At 45.2% G+C, this 16,258-nt stretch overlaps 1 protein-coding gene across 1 annotated transcript in view; it reads left to right on the top strand.

Moving 5' to 3' along the window:
- The window catches only part of LOC138173646 (brain-enriched guanylate kinase-associated protein-like), a 72,938-nt gene extending 58,153 nt beyond the window's left edge, over positions 1-14,785 (top strand). The window contains exons 3-5 of the mRNA XM_069103697.1: positions 5,409-5,516; positions 8,755-8,838; positions 12,557-14,785. Of these exons, the coding sequence (XP_068959798.1) occupies positions 5,409-5,516; positions 8,755-8,838; positions 12,557-13,942 (1,578 nt within the window). The 3' untranslated portion in view covers positions 13,943-14,785. The remainder of the gene's footprint in view (positions 1-5,408; positions 5,517-8,754; positions 8,839-12,556) is intronic.
- The last annotated feature ends 1,473 nt before the right edge of the window (positions 14,786-16,258 follow it).

Below are 16,258 nucleotides of genomic sequence, written 5' to 3'. Positions count from 1 at the left end.
TGTCTAATATAACTGTGATTGAAAATGTCTAACAAAACAGAGGCTAGTGCCTCTGAAAAAAGGGGAGGAGGGATGGGCAGGAAACCGAAGCATGTAAATCTGATAGTTCCTTTAGTAATGGCCTGGGAGCCCAGTGTGGTGCAGGTCCCACAAATTGAAGACAGTAGGGGAAGACAGAGAAGAGGTACCCCATTGGGAACCTCTGTTCCCTCACACAAGGTTCCCACTCAACCTCTCTCTCTTCCGATGCTTATCAGTTTCCATGGGAACACCAGTTGTCAGAGCCTTCTCTGCTGAGTCTGAGTCTGAAGGCAAGGCTGCTTTTCATAGATCCCTGGGGACATCTTAGGACCGCACTACTCAGGTCGGAGCTGCCCCGGTGCCAAACAGAAGGGTTTGTGGCACAGCAGAAAGAAGACTAGATTTGGAGTCAGATGACAAAGTCGTAAATCCTAGGTCTGAGTCTTTCAGTTTGTGTCAACTCTTAAGTAATTTGTTTTTTAGGCTTCAATCTTCTCATCTGTAAAATGGGGAAGATGTTGGACTAAATGATCTCTGAGGTCCCTTCCCACTTTAAATCCATGATCTAATGTTCTGCCACCTGTGACCTTTTGTTATTTTGATTTTCCCCACCCCAAGGAAGAAGGGATCCCTCATCCAGGAAGCAGCTCTGACAGTGGAATATGTGCCCCCCAACACTCCTTGCAGCCAGAACCTGATTAAAATGTAATTGGGAAATGTTTAAAGAGGTACCCCAGCCAAGGAAGAAGAGAAGCCCCCTATGCTTTGTACTTCTCGTGTGCACTTGTATTTGATTTTGTATTGTAATTATCCATGGACTTGTGTTATTCTTATGGGCTAGACTCCTAACTCCTTGAAGGGAGAACCATACCTTGGGTTTTTTTTATCTCCTGTTATGCCAAGCACACAGTAAATGTGTGTAGAAAAACATTAATAAAAGAGAAATTATTAACTGCTTTTAATTGTTCAGCACCATGTTGGGCACTGATTGGGAGAATAGTTATTAAAGGACTGGCCCAACTCTCCCATTTTACAAAGAAGAAAAAGGAGGCCCAAAGAACTGGGGTGACTTAAGCATAGCCATATAGCAATGAGACACAGAGTTAGGGTTTAAAATTCAAGTCTCCCTAATTCCTGACACAGTGTTCTACAGTCTACACCGGGCAGTCATGTTTTCATGACCTCCCTAGGAGTCCACAAGTGCAAGCCCTCTCTCTAATACTTCTCAGCATTTCCTATCACATGTAGCACAGGAATGTGCCCCCTATAAAGCTCAGTACAAACTTGCTAGCTGATTTGGCCATGCTCAGCAACAGCAGCAATAATGATTGATTGAAGCAGCTCCATAGGCACCAGGAGTGCAGAACTGAAGTCCTACGACTCTAGTTTTAAAGTGATTTAGAGGAAATGACTATAGTAAAGTGGAAAAAATCAGAAGACCTGAATTTATATCCTAGCTTTACCTCTTTTTACCTGTATGACTATTGACAAGTTATTTACCTTCTTCTCTGGGCCTTGCCTTCCTTGTCTATAAAATGGGATTGGATTGGATGATCCTTCCAGGCTCTAGGTCCTGTGAATCTAGTGGGGGGGATAGAGGAGGATGGATTTTTTTTTTCACTGAGATTATGTGACCCTAATAAGAGAAAAAGTCTGGCAACTTCCAGGATCTCTGCCTCTTATGTTCTCCACTCTTCAGTGTAGCATAGTGTTGGGGGGAGGAGCCCTGGACAAGCGCCAGTGGACCAGGGTTCAAGTGCAAGCTGTGACCAAAACCTACTGGGTGAACATATACAGTTGATCTAAGCTCTTTGGTTCTCAGGCTCCTCTGTCAAGTGAGTGTTGAACTAGTCAGTCTAGTACCTTCCAGCTTTAAATTTTTTTGTGTTTTGTTTTTGGGGTTTTTTGCATATGATTCCTGTGACAGGAAACTCAGCAGTCTGAAGAATAGAGAACTCTCTATTCAAATCAGAAAGGGCCCTCTGGCCAAAAACTGATTATCAAATTATGTCTTCCAAGCTTTGAAAGAAATGTGTATATTTTATGCTCATAAATTCTCCAGCTCAGGCTGTGCAGACGGTAGCATTGCCTGTGGCTTTGGCATTTGGGAGAGGGTAAATTGCTGTAAACAAGATCTCTAATGCAAAGTTGCTGTGATAAACCTTTAATTACTCTTCCCAATCATTGGCACACAGAATCCTAGAATTGGAAGTTATCTTAGAGGCTGTTTGTCCAAACCATGCCTAAATATGAATCTCTTCCTCAATATTATCTGGCTTCAGCTTGAAGACCTCCAGTGAGAGAGGAAGTCATCTTCCTGCCAGGGCAGCCCATTTCACCTAGAGGAAGCTTTTCCTCCCTCAGACTTGCACCCATAGTGCCCAGTTCTGCCCTCTGTGGCCAAACAGAATGAGTCTTATCTCTCTTTCACGTAATAATTTTTTTTTTTTGCTTTTTGGAGGGCAATTGGGGTTAAGTGACTTGCCCAAGGTCACACAGCTAGTTTTGTGTGTGTGGTGTGTGTTAAGTGTCTGAGGCCGGATTTGAACTCAGGTTCTCCTGACTCCAAGGCTGGTGCTCTATTCACTGTGCCACCCTTTCACGTGATAAATTTGAGGCTCCTTCTGAGAGGAGGAAGCTGACATGGAGGAAGGGGTTACTAGTCCTCCAAGGAATGACAGAGTAGAACCACAGAAGTGATAAGTAACTATCAGTAAGAGTAAGAATAGGAATGATTAGGGACTTCTTGCTTAGAAGTAGTGCAGTACCTATATGTCAACCTGATAACAATAGAGATGTTGTTTTCCTAGATTATGTGGCTAAGGCTCTTACTTCCTAGGATTTGCCAGCTTGGCTAACTAGTATCCACTTCTTTAATTCATGTGGTCACATATGACTTGGGAGTAGCCAGAAGGAACCCAGGAAATATTGCCCAAAATGACAAATTCTTAGACAAGAGACTGAAGACCTACAGGTTGTTGTATTTTTTACACTCACTGTTTGCCCATTAAAGGCAAGAGATTTTGGAACTCATCTTGGAATTTGGAATTCAAAATTCTGTAAAAAAAAAATGAATGCTAAAATATTGTCTTTACATGTAATTGGGGAAAAAATAAAATACTATTTTTTTAAAAAGGCAAGAGATCTGGAAAAGAAAAATCAATTCAGGCAGTGAACAGCCATCTAAGAAGGTGATACCTGAGAATAAGATTTGGATTTCTGGACCACAGATTAAAAATATAGGAATAGATGTCGAATGCTCAAGAATGAAATCGTTTCAATGGTGACAGAAAATGAGAATTGTCTGAAAACTCTATAGAGGTTGTAGGAGTGCCAGGACAGTGAGAACTACAGTGTCTTAGCAAAAATAACTTTTTCTGAGGGAATAAATTTATGTTGCCAGCAGCAGGTGGAATTCCTTGCAAAACTCCTACAAAATAGCCATACTCCTTGGAGAAGGGCGATAGTCTGTTTGGTTTCCATGGAGTTTCCCCACTTTCTGAGTAAAGCCAGTGCATTATTCATACAGTGCAAGTCCAATGAGAAAAGATTTATTTTCTCAGCAAGCTCCAAAGTAGTTTACCTTGCCAGTGAATCTAAACCACAGAATGGTTATGACAAAGGCTTGAGAAGACTGTAGGAGACTGAGAGGGACTAGCTTGAATGGCCCTGAGAGCATCCCCAGTTCTCTTCTTGGAGATGAGAGAGGAAGCATATTTGAGTGCTCTGTGCTCCTGTATTAATTTATGGGCTTCTCTGAGACCTTAGCATCATAGGCATTTTTTTTTGTGGTAAGTGAAACAAAAGCTACCTCATACTTGATACTCATATTGCATACTGAATACATATGCTGGAATGGAGATAATGTTTTAGGAGACCTTAGTTGTGAGCCTTTGTTTATAAGTTGTCAGCCTTTCTTTCAGAGATTTATTTAGAGTTTTATGTACTCTGCACTATGGGCAGAGACAAAGGGAAACTGACCTCATGCGACCCCAGGTTCCATAAAGGGCTTTGAACCATATACAATATGAGCTACAAGGAATGTCTTAAAACCAAGTCAGATTGAGGTTTCTGACAGAAATCTTGTCTTTGATAAGCAGGAAGTTGGGCTTAAAAAGTACACTAAAGTCTGAGGGCTCTACTATCTTACTGGTTATTCTGTGTTCTTTGAGCTTGGTTCCTGTGGGAAGACTGGGTTTTGATGCTTGTGGTGCAGGATGTCCTTTGGGAGAAGAAATGTCTATTACAATGATGGCTGTGAGAACTAACAAACTATTTACAAGTGGAAGGAGAAAAGCCAATCTACTAAGGGTTTTTCTCTAGTCTAGTGATGAAGTATGTGAGTTCTTTGCCTTTCAAAAAGAGGCGTACCTTAAGTCTTTGAAATTTCAGCTAAAGGAAAGATGGCAAAGTCTGCTGTTTCTACCATGGGGAAAAGGCAGTGTCTCAGCTGTTGAGTCCAGCTGAAGCTAGAATCTGGAAATAATTTCCCCAGTGAAAACGTACTTGGCAGCATCCAGCATTGACCACACAACAGCAAAGCACTGTAAAGCAGGGGTCTCAGGAGACCAGCAGGAAACAATGTCCAGAAAAGAGCAGATTCCACATCCCTACCCAGCAGAGAGTACCTCCTGGCAGAGACAATTGGGGCGCAGGCCCAGTGAAAGTAGAACAAAGACACTGGCTCTGTCATACTGAAGTCTCCACCCATGCACATCAGCCACATGTATTCTCTATCTGTGTGCCGTGGTTACGTGTTTCCTAAGTATGTGTTCCTCTATGTATGTGCCCTTCATGTGTCTGTCCCACTGGTGGTATGTGCATTTGAGGAAGATTGTACTCCAGGTTCATGAAGAAAATGTTCTGCTGTGACTTTTCTTATTATAATAGTACTTTAAATTCTCTCTATTGAAACAGATGAGCAACTGTTCTGGAATTTATAATCTTATCGTTTCCTAGGGCTAGTTGGGGGGCATGAACCCAGGTGACCTTGACTGAGCTGGCCCACTGGGTCATTTGCTTTTCGGAACTTAAATAAACACCTGCAAGATTTCACCTTTTACCCCAAACCAGTTCCAGCTTGGTCATAACTTTTTGGAACCTGATTATTTCATCTAACAATATGTTATCCCTCCTTCCCAGTTTTGTGTACTTGACAAATTTGCTTATCTGTGTATAAACCATTCTACATTTCACCTGGACACTGAGCCAGCCAGGTAACCTCCCAAGGTTCCCTCAGATCTCTTGGGATTTTTCCCCTAAGCAATGAGGCCCTCGGCACAGAGAGCACTTTTCTCCCAGGGTTCCCCCCAGGCAGGAGGGAGCCCTCAGCAGCAGCCTTTCTCCCAGAGCAACCCCACTGACCATTGCTCCCTTTCTCTGCCCAGGGTCAACACTATGAAGAGGAGAAAAGGGCCCTGAGCCATGAGATTGTAGCCCTCAACAACCACCTCCTAGAAGCCAAGGTGACAATAGATAAGTTGTCAGAGGACAATGTAAGTATTGATTTGGGAACCCTTCCCCAGGTACCCATGATAGCTGTGGGGAAATCCATTCATTGTATTTACTCCTCACACACACAGACACTCTTTTATGGTTGATAATCAAAGTCTGCCCAGTCCTTACAAGATGAGGAAATTGAGGGAAGAGAACTCAAGATTTTGGCTGCGGGAGGAATATTGAGGGAATTCTCATTTGGTAAAGTTCTGTGGTCACTCATGAGGTGTCAAAGGGTTAATTGTCACAGGACAGTTCCAAGAACACATCTAGAACATGTCAGAAAATGTTTTCATAACAGCTATTCTAGCTTTGGGGGAGGTTGTCTTATACCAGACTCCAAAGGGAGGGAAAGAAAAAAAGTTTTGAGTTCAGGGGAAAATATTGAAATAGAATGGTTTTTCTAATTGCAAAGTGATTGCCCCATCTCAGCCTTCCACCCCCTCAAAATGACTGTCATTGCCGTGAATCAGGACTGGCCTTGCCCATAGGTAAAATGGACAGTTAATCTAGACAGTTATCTACAGAGTGACTTCAGGGACACCAATAACGGCCTGATAGCCAAGAAAATCTCTCCCCACCTGCTAGCAGGTGCCCAGACAGCTGCCATTTCATCCTTTTGACTGGAGACTTGGACCCCTGTTACTGGGAAGCTCCATGTTATTATATTTGTAGGATTTGAAGGAAGTTCATGGAATGTTGGAGCTGGAGGGGACTTCAAAGTTTATCTAGTACTAGTTTTACAGAAAGGAATCAGAGCGGGTAAACATGACATTGAACCTAGGTTCTCTTGATCCAGAATCAATGCTCTTTTCGCCAGATAACAGTATCTTCAGAGAAGCTGGTGTAATTTCTTTTCAGGTTTTGATATTAAGTGTACATGAAGGCTCCAGGAGCAGATTTAGATTGAAGTGGGGGTGGAGATAATAGTGGGTAAAGAGGTCAAGTTTCACCAGCTATATAGGAGGGAAGGGAGAAGGAGAAAGGGCCCGGGATGGGTGAAGTGGCCTGAAGACACCAATGTGGCTTCTTGGCAGGGTTGCCAAGGGATGATGCCACGTGATGGATGCCCTTATTGTCCAAGGGTCAAATCTGGCATATCAAGTCCAGTGCCCTCTGGACTATGCTGGGACCATCAAGCCTTGAAATAAGGAATGAGCTTTGGATGGAGTTCGTTTCCATAGCAACTTGGGGGGAGGGTATGAGACTGAGTCATCACCAGGGGTAGCTCTCCATCCAAGCCCATCAAACAGCTATGTGAGGGTAACAGCCAAAATTATGTGCACATGCAACAGAGATTTTTAAAATCTATCTATAAATTTAATAGTTGGTGTTCCTACTGTTTGCATCTGTTTTCCCAGCACCCAGAAGGCTGATAGTGACACATAGATTCATTGGCTTAGATCTGGATGACATTAAAGTCAGTTTTTCCCCTATTCATTTCCTCCCCAATATTCTCATCTGTCACTTTTATATAATAACAACAATAATAATAATAGAAATAAAATAATAGCTTATATATTTCTATAGAACTTCTTGCTGTAAAGAATGGTTTACTCACAACAGATCTGTTAGGCACAGGTCTAAGTATTATTTCATACATTTTGTAGAGGAGGAAATAGAGACCCAGAGAGGTGTTGACTTATCCAAAACTGTTTACGGTAAGTAAATATCATTGTCAGAACTTGAATCCATGGCCTTCTGAATCTAAGCACAAATTCAGTGTCCTTTCCCCTGCACCACTAACTCCTAGGATGTGACTTCCCTGGCATAGTATGATATGAATAGGGAGTGACCCCAACGATGGCACTCCTAAGCCCAGCTGACAGCAGGAGAGGTCACCTCTCAGAGAAACACAAGCACATCTGTCTCTTTTCCCTTCCCATCTTGCTTCTGTTGAGTATATTCCTCAAGTCGTTTTTAGAAAGAACCCAGAATAATTTGGAAACACCCACATTCTCTATCCCGCCTCCCCTCAGAACCAAGGGGAAAAAGCACCTCATTCTTGGGAATCCGTTAGCTGGACTTGTGTGGTACAAGGAGGTTATAAAGGAGAACTTTGCTCAGAATTGGACTGAATAGAGAACCTCTGAGGTCACTTCCAAACTGGAGGTTTTGTGAGTCTGAAATCCGAAAGTTCAGGAAGAGGAAATGATGCTTCTATGGCCCATGGCAAGGACTTTATTAAAAGCAGAGGATTTAGAGCTCCGTTATCGGGACTTGAGCAGAGGAGGAGCCTGGGACAGACCTTGCCAGTCTGAGCTAGAAGGTCATGGGCACACAGGGAGAGAGGGATGCTGTTTTGGGTGCTACAGAGGGAGTTAAGATGAGGTGCTCCAACCCCAGGTGGACCAACAAGGTGCGTATCTCAGCCTACAAGGAATTCCAGGAGACTAAACTGACCCTTGGTTAGCTTGCTGGAATGGCCTGGTTCCCCAGTCTCCTCTAGTCCCCCCACATACGTCTTTGTCTTCCTCCTGCACTTTCTCCTAGGTTCCCCTAAGTCTTAGATAGACGGTCAGTGCAATGCAGTGGCTCTCCTGGGTCTCTTGGTCTCTTCCTTATTTGATTATCCTTTGGGAGCCAGTGAGGTACAGTGGGAAAATGTGCTGGACTTGGCATCAGAGGACCCGGGTTCAAATCCCAGTTTTCCTCCTCATCTTTTGTATAACCTTGGGCACTTGGCCTCAGTTTCCTCATTTATAAAATGAGACTGGACCAGATGACTACTGAGATCCCTTGTAGTTCTAAATTGTATGAGATAACAATTCCTCCTGAATCCTTTTCAGAACATTTAAGTTCAGAGTTCAAAGGGACTTTAGAACATATAAGTTCAAAGGGATTTTAGAACATAAAATATTAAAGTTCAAAGGAGACTTAAACATCAGCTAGCACATCTCCTTCATTGGACAAAATTAATAAAGACATGGGAAGGGAAAGGACTTGCCCAAGATCTCACATATTTAGTAGAAAATGACAGTAGTTGTGATTTTTTCTGTGTAAAACTTTCCAATTATTAATCATGTTGCTTTCTTTCAAAAAGGATTTTTTAAAATGTTTTTGTACTACAAAGAATTCCCCTGTGCTCTGGGGAAGCCAAGTTCCAGTGCTGATGCCCAGAGCAGAGGAAATCCACCATGGGCTGTTTCCTCCCCAAGAGCCTTACTCTCATTGGTCACTACTGACAATGGGCCTCCTTGAGCCCCACGTGCCAATCAGCCTTCTCTTGTTTTTTAGGAGCTCTATAGGAAGGACTGCAATCTAGCGGCTCAGCTGCTTCAGTGCAGCAAGACGTACGACAGGTCCCCCGCGGTGTCGGAGGTAACGTGACCAAGCTTTGTGCCTTTGCCTGGGCTGTGGGCACTGTATAGCACCTCCTGGGCTCTGACCCCAGCCAGACATGGCATCTGGCAGGGGTGCTATGTGGCACCTCCCGGGCTCTGACCCCAGCCAGACAGGCATCTGGCGGGGGTGCTGTGTGGCACCTCCCTGGGCTCCGACCCCAGCCAGACACGGCATCTGGCGGGGGCAGGGACTTGAGGTGCAGGGTTCCACTGAGCGGGCGCAGCAGGGGGCTCAGGGCAGAGAACCTGGCAGGGGGAAGCTTTGAGGGTCCCGATTCTCCTTTTCCTTAACTGACACCAGTACATAAAGAAAGGGAAAACTGGAAGTCAAGCCCCAGGTAAAATCCCAGGTCTCTTACAAGACCTTTATTGGCCCTGTAAGGGGGCTAAAAGTGCTGGAAAATCCTTCTTCTGCCTGGGAGTATTAAATTCCTAATCCAGTTGGTCTCAAATAACCAAGGCTAGAACAGACAGACCCTGAAGTAGTAACCATTTGCTATTTTTATTATAAGTATTTCATTATTAGAATCATTATTAATGATCTAGGACAGATATGTCAAACTCACAGCAGGCCGCAGAGTGTGGCCAGAATCAGATTAAAGTGTAATTGGAAAATGTTTAACAAAATAAATAAAAATACAACATAGACAATGTTCATTTGTAGTTTTCTAAGTAACCTGCAGGGACCATTTCTATTTGAGTTTGGAACCATTGGTGTAGGAAGGGACAGACTCTCAGAAGTGGCCTATGGAGGTGTTCCTGAGCCCTGAAGGCTAGAACTAGTGAACTCTATCAAGTCCTGCCAGGCTAAAAAGGCTTCCATTATGTTTAGTGTCACAGGATGTGTCTGTTATCCAAGGATGGGGCCATAAATAGTAGAGCCAGGATTTGAACCCATGTTTTTTTTTTTTAATTTTACTACTTTCTATACCAAGCTGTTGTCAAACCAGTTTTTGGTTTGACCTTATTGGAAATGGAATTGATTGTTTTAAGTCTTGGGCCCTCTAGTCAAGGAAAATGGCACCCAAGTAATTTACCTTGGATTGGACTGGGCCTCTAGAGTGGCCTGGTCCCTCCTTTATAAGAAGCCCTGGGCCTTCCTCCCCTCATACTGCTTCTTCCCTCAGCCTTTGATATTAACTAAGTAAGTATAAGTGTGGGGTCATCAGTAGCCTGATTCACGAAAATTAGGAAATCTTTTTGACTAAAGAGGGATTGTCCTGTTCGATGGTCTCTCCCTCCCCACTTACCTCTTAATGCACCCACCTTCTAGAGACCTCTCCCACCCATTCCTTACCTTCTCCCACTCCCTCTCCTTCCCATCTCAGTCTTTTGTCATCTCATCTCCCTCCCACCCATTTACTACATATGTGCTGTCCCCCTTCCTTTCCATCCCTTCCTCATTATCTCCTATTGCCCAGTTCTACTAACCTGTTAGTCCAAACTAAGTCCAATAGCAGCAGTTTTCCACTGTTGAGAATGTCATAATCAAATTTCTGAGAGTAAACAAGAAAGCCAACATTAATGAAGTTTCTATCACTGTTCTAAGTGCTGAGGTTACAAAGAAAGGCAGAAAAACAATATATACACATATATAAACATGTGTGTACACAATACACCGACTACATGTTTTCATGTATGTGTACACATACACATGCATGTATAACATGTGTACCCACATGTGTACATATATTAATACTTCAAGAATTTGATACTTTTGTCCTCTCTTCCATTATCCATTCTTTTCTGACATAGATCACAGCCCTCCCCCATGCCTTAGTAAATGGTTTAGGAGGCTGCTGTAATCAGCATACTTTATCACACCATTTTAAACTTTTCACCCTTGTTATTTTGTTATATCATCAACATTGTCATTGGAGGGACATCAGGACGTAGTAGGTGGCAAGTTGGCCTCAAAGTCAGGAGAACCTGGGTTCAGATCCTGCTGGCTCTGTGACTTTAAGCAAATCTCAACCTCTCAGCATGCCAGGCCACTCTCTTAAGACTATATATGGCTTGCAGAAAAGGTACTAACCTTCTTCCCTGATAAAGGGAATTCCTTCACCCGGGAGCTCCCTGTACAGTGATATCACAGGTCTCTTCTCTAGCCCTCATCAACAGAAGAGCAGTCAACATTTTTTTTTTTACCAAAGCAACTCTTTTAATTGCCAGCTATAAGGAACTAAATGGATTGCAATCTGTGTCAGTGGAAGGAAATCACAAATCCTTGAAGTAGTATAAAAGGAATAGCTCACGCTTCTTCCCATTTTCAGTGGAGCTGAGTGATACCCATTTTGCAGACAATGAGCCTGAGGCTTATAGAAGACTTATCCAGGGTCCCCCAGTTAGGGCACAGCAGAGCCTGGATTCAAACCCCAATGTCACAAACACCAGGGTCGTGTTCTTCCTGATAAATCAAGCTGTTTGGGATATCTGCAAGGGAACCCATGCAGAGCATTGACAAATAGATCAAACAGTAGTGTGATGACTTCACTGTGCCAACCCCACATCACACACACACACACACACACACAGATACACACACAGATATACATACGTGTGCATGTGCGCACACAATATACTCTGACAACACATGTGCACATACTCAGATACCCATGTACCCACATTCAGACACATGTATGTACACACATGCACACATACACACACCCCTGGGGTGTTACAGGCACAGTTCTCTTGATTTTGTCCTTGGTGGTGAGGCCATCAGTCTCATTTCACTTACCTTTCTTCCTTCAATCTTTGTTGCATCTGTAGCTGTTGTGTCTAATATTGCTGCTGGCAGAGCCTGCCCCTGGCTATGGTGTCAGCAATATTACCTGCCTTATTTCAGGTGGAGGTGACTGGGGGAGAGGAATAGGGGGAGGAAGGATGGGATGAGAATTGTGCCTAGAGGTGGGATGAGTTAGGGGATGAGCTGGGGGCAGTGAACAAAGGGGAATCTTAAAGGACTCTGTGTTTGGAAAGGCAAAAAAGCCTTCTTTGCCAAAGTCTTCTGGTCTGGAATCCCATGCCCCAGCCATATTGGGGCAGAGAAAGAGTAGGGAAGGTGAATAGATTAATAAGAATCACTTATTAAGCGACTATGTGACATGCACTGAGCTAAGTGCAGCAGATAAAGACTAGATTTTGTACGTTAATGAAGTTAGAGTTAGAAAGAGACCTTAGTATCATATATACCAGTGATGCAATGGGGATTCGAGATCATTGATTTCAACACTGTCATTTTAAAGATGGCAAAACTAAGACCTGAAGGAGGGAAGAAACAAGGATTCCCAGCAAGTCCCTGGCAGAACCCGAATCTCCCAATGCCTGACCTTTAGGTTCCTGCCTAAAAACCCTAACAGCATTCTGGTTTTTTGTTTTATTTTTTAATATTTCCATGCTGTTCGTGAATATTGGACTCCTTTGTTGGTAATGGAATGAAAGGCCGACAAAGGTGTAGAAAGGAACTTTTTTCTTGAAACCTAGGTTTAGTTCCAGAGCATCCCAGAAATATCCAAAGGTTTTCTGTTTTAGACGATATTCCCCAACGATCTTCACCATGACCCCATACTGTTTTATGAGCACTACCTGGTGGTTTGTATCATGGCCACATTGGCCTGGTTGGATGCTGAGACTGACTTTGACCCTTGTCTTTTCCCTCTCTCCCCTCCCTCCCTCACCTCCCTGTGTTCCAGCTGCCATCTGACTTTCAGGAACGGGTCAGTCTCCATATGGAGAAACATGGCTGTGGCCTGCCGGCCCCCCTCTGCCACCCATCCTTTGCTGACACCATCCCCACGTGCGTCATTTCCCAGGTCCTGGACAAGCCTGACCCTAGCAGCCTGTCCTCCCACCTGTCCAATGCCTCTGCCAGGGACCTGGCCTTCCGGGAAGCAACTGAGAAAGTCAGCCCTCGGACCCAGTTCAAGTCAGACATCTACTGCAGCGACACAGCCCTCTACTGCCCCGAGGAACGCCGGAGGGACCGCCGGCCGAGCATGGATATGCAGGTGAAGGACGTGGGCTTCCTGCGGTCCCAGCACTCCACTGACAGCACGGCCGAGGAAGATGGTTTCCACTCCAGCTTCTCCCATGAGGCCTTCCCTGAGTACGTGGCCTCCCTGCCCACCTCCAGCTCCTATTCTAGCTTCAGCGTAACCTCAGAGGAAAAAGAACATGCCCAGGCCAGCACACTGACAGCTTCTCAACAGGCCATCTATCTGAACAGCCGGGATGAGATCTTCAACCGACAGGCGACTGCGGCTTATGAGAGGCCCTGCAGCCCATGCTTTGCCACAGTCCAGGCCCCACAGCATGTGGAGCTAGGCCCCGAGGGTCAAGCCACACCCCCCTTTGTCAGGACGCTGTCCCCATATGCTGGGGATCCCTTCCGCTTCCCTGCCACCCTGGAGACCCAGCAGGCCCTGGTGGCCCAGAAGCTTCGCAGTGAGAGCCGTAGCACCCACCGCTCAGACGAGGAGCTGCCAGGTCGGTGGCGGTCCCTGACCGTGGAGGACATCGGTGCCTATTCCTATCCCGAGGCTGGCCGTATCTCCCCCCACAGCTTCCCTGAGCAGTACTTCACTGGCAGCCCTGGCAAGAAGGCAGACAGCCGGGCCAGCCCCATCTACCCAAGCTACAAGGCAGACAGTTTCTCAGAGGGAGATGACCTCTCCCAGAGCCAGCTGGTAGACTCCTGCTTCCTTCCTGAGGACAGCAACATGAATCTGAACATAAGCCCGGGCCGCCCACCGGACCAGCTGCCTACCTATGCACCCAGTGAGGCTGGTAGTGAGAGGCTCACAGTTCAGATGTGTGGGGATGGCAGGGTGAGCCCTGTCCCTGAGGGCAGTCCCAGACTGGGTAGCAGCTATGCCAATGTGAGCCCTGCGAGCTCAGCCGGCTCCCTGGAGCCAAGCTCCATGGAAGCATCCCCAGAAATCCACCTGTCTTCCAAGGAGCCCGGCCTCCACCCATCCATCCACAGCAAACAACAGCAGTTCCAACGGACTCCGAGTACCGGCCTGAGCCGGAAGGACAGTCTGACCAAAGCACAGTTCTATGGGACCCTCCTCAACTGAGCCTCCCCCAGAATGCAATAAGGATCACATATGGAATGCTTGGGCCACAAATTCCAGAGTCCAGCAAGAGAGAGAGAGAGAAAGAGAGTGAGAGTGAGAGAGAGAGAGAGAGAAAGGGAGAAAACATTTTCTCCTCTTCCCCACCCCCACCCATTTGCCCCTGGGGATAAAAAGTTTGCAGCACCAAGAGCATTTTTTTCACACAAACATCTTTTCCACCTATGAGATGAACTCCCTTTTATAGATCTAAACTATTTTTATAAAGAAAAGTGGTATTTATTAATACACAGCCTCCAGCTCTCAGGACAGTGAGCTGTCTTTTCCCTTTGAGTGCATTTTCAAACAAAAATCTCCTTTATTTTTCTGCATGAGGGCCACTTGTGCCTACCTCTTAGAGGGAAAGGATGGAGCCACTGTGGTAGAGAAACACACACACACACACACACACACACACACACACACAATGAGATAGAAATTTCCACAAACCACAGAACAAAGCAATCCCAGGAACTGTCCTGAGTAAAACTTGAAAGGAAAGGGAATTGAAAAGGGGCAGGGCAGGGGGGAGGGGAGAGTCTATTTTTAAAAGTATAAAAGAGACAAGCCCCAAGGTCTTTCATAATATTCTATTTCTGAGTAAAACCTGGCTGCACAAAGCGAGGCAGGCATTTTGTTCTCCCAGCCCATCGTGTTTCTGCTTTCCTATTCTCAGTTGTCTACTACCTCAAACATAATTGAGGCGTTTTGTCACCTATTTTCCATAGGCTTGCGTTTATATCGTCCATGATGCATGCAGTGTCCCAATTAGTACTGTATTTTGCATTACTTAATAAAAGAAACTGGTGGACATAGTTTGAGGTGTCTGATTTTTCTCCTCATGAAAGCTTATCTCAGGGAATTTAAATTATTAGCATTGGTCTATCCAACTTTTTCCCCTTAAAAACAAGGATCAGGTGGGAAGAGGGATTCCACTGTGTGGGACGGGGTGGGCAGGAAAGAGCTACTTCCCAGTGAATGCCAAGAGAAAACTGAGCCCAAAGGCAGTCTGGGATGGGGATTCTGAACACAGAGGAGGTGACAGGGGTGAAGATTCACTCATTCTGCAGATGCTTATTAAGCATCTACTATATGCAGGTAGGTGGTACAGTAGATAGAGTGCCGGTCCTGAAGTCAGGAAGTCTCATCTTTCTGAGTTCAAATGTGGCCTCAGACAGTTACTAGCTGTGTGACCCTGGGCAAGTCATTTAACCTTGTTTGTCTCAGTTTCTCATCTGTAAAATGAGTTGGAGAAGGAAATGGCAAATTACTCCAGTATCTCTGCCAAGAAAACCCCAGATGAGGTCATGCAGAGTGGGGCGTGACTGAAGCTACTGAACAAGAACAAATACTCAGACCACCCTACTGGCCACTGGGGAACACCAAAGTTTAAATGAGACATGGTTCCTGCCCTCATGGACAAGATAAAGCAAAACCACCGGTTTGACACACCAAATCACAAGCTGAGTGAGCTCTGAGGAGGAAGGTCAGTACTGCCCTGGAGCATCGTTAAAGGCTCCACAGTGGTAGTGGCATTTGATTTGGGTTTAGAAAGAGCCTGAGAACATGACTGTCATGCCCTAGGCTGGCTCTAACCCAGTGACCCAGGATTTCAAAGGCACTGGTGACAATGGATTTCACAGAAGATTGGATGGGGCATCTAAGTGGCACAGTGAATAGAGCACAGACCCTGAAGTCAGGAGGACATAACTCTTAGCTAGCTGTGTGACCTTGGTCAAGTCACTTAATGCCAATTGCCTTGCCTTCCACCCTCAAAAAAAAAAAAGATTGGATCAGACAGTGGTACAAAAGGGGGTGGGGATGAACATCTATGTGACCTAGCCTCCAGCTTGATGGATGATAATTGATAATACCTTGGCATTTGTAGAAGTTGCATGTAATTTTGGGGGATTGCCTTGCACATGATCCCATTTGATCTCACAACATCCAGGGGAGGAAAACAGGGCAGGCATTGTCCACAGGTGATGAAACAGGCCCAGTGACTTCCAGAAAGGTAGTGGCAGAGCTGGGGCCTGAAACCAAGCCTTCTGACTCTGCATGCCATGCTCAGTGTAATCATTCCCATACCTCATGCTTCTCTGAATGGCTGGTCCAGCTTCCCTCCTCAGAGCCAGGGGTCAGTTGGGACAGAAAGGTCTCAAGCCAGACAGCTGCAGCAACCTTTTCTATGGGATTACTAGAAAAATTGCTCTCTCTTTATTCCCTGGGAATGTCACAGGTTTCTCTGCCTGCTCCTCCAGGCTGTTACTGCCACAGAAG

Source organism: Petaurus breviceps, unplaced genomic scaffold (assembly GCF_028583685.1).
Source record: "Petaurus breviceps papuanus isolate PSGF00001 unplaced genomic scaffold, PetGlider_PUasm1.0 63, whole genome shotgun sequence".
Lineage (NCBI taxonomy): Eukaryota > Metazoa > Chordata > Mammalia > Diprotodontia > Petauridae > Petaurus > Petaurus breviceps.
Note: the sequence above shows the minus strand (reverse complement) of the source record. Positions and strands in the feature narration are given on the sequence as shown.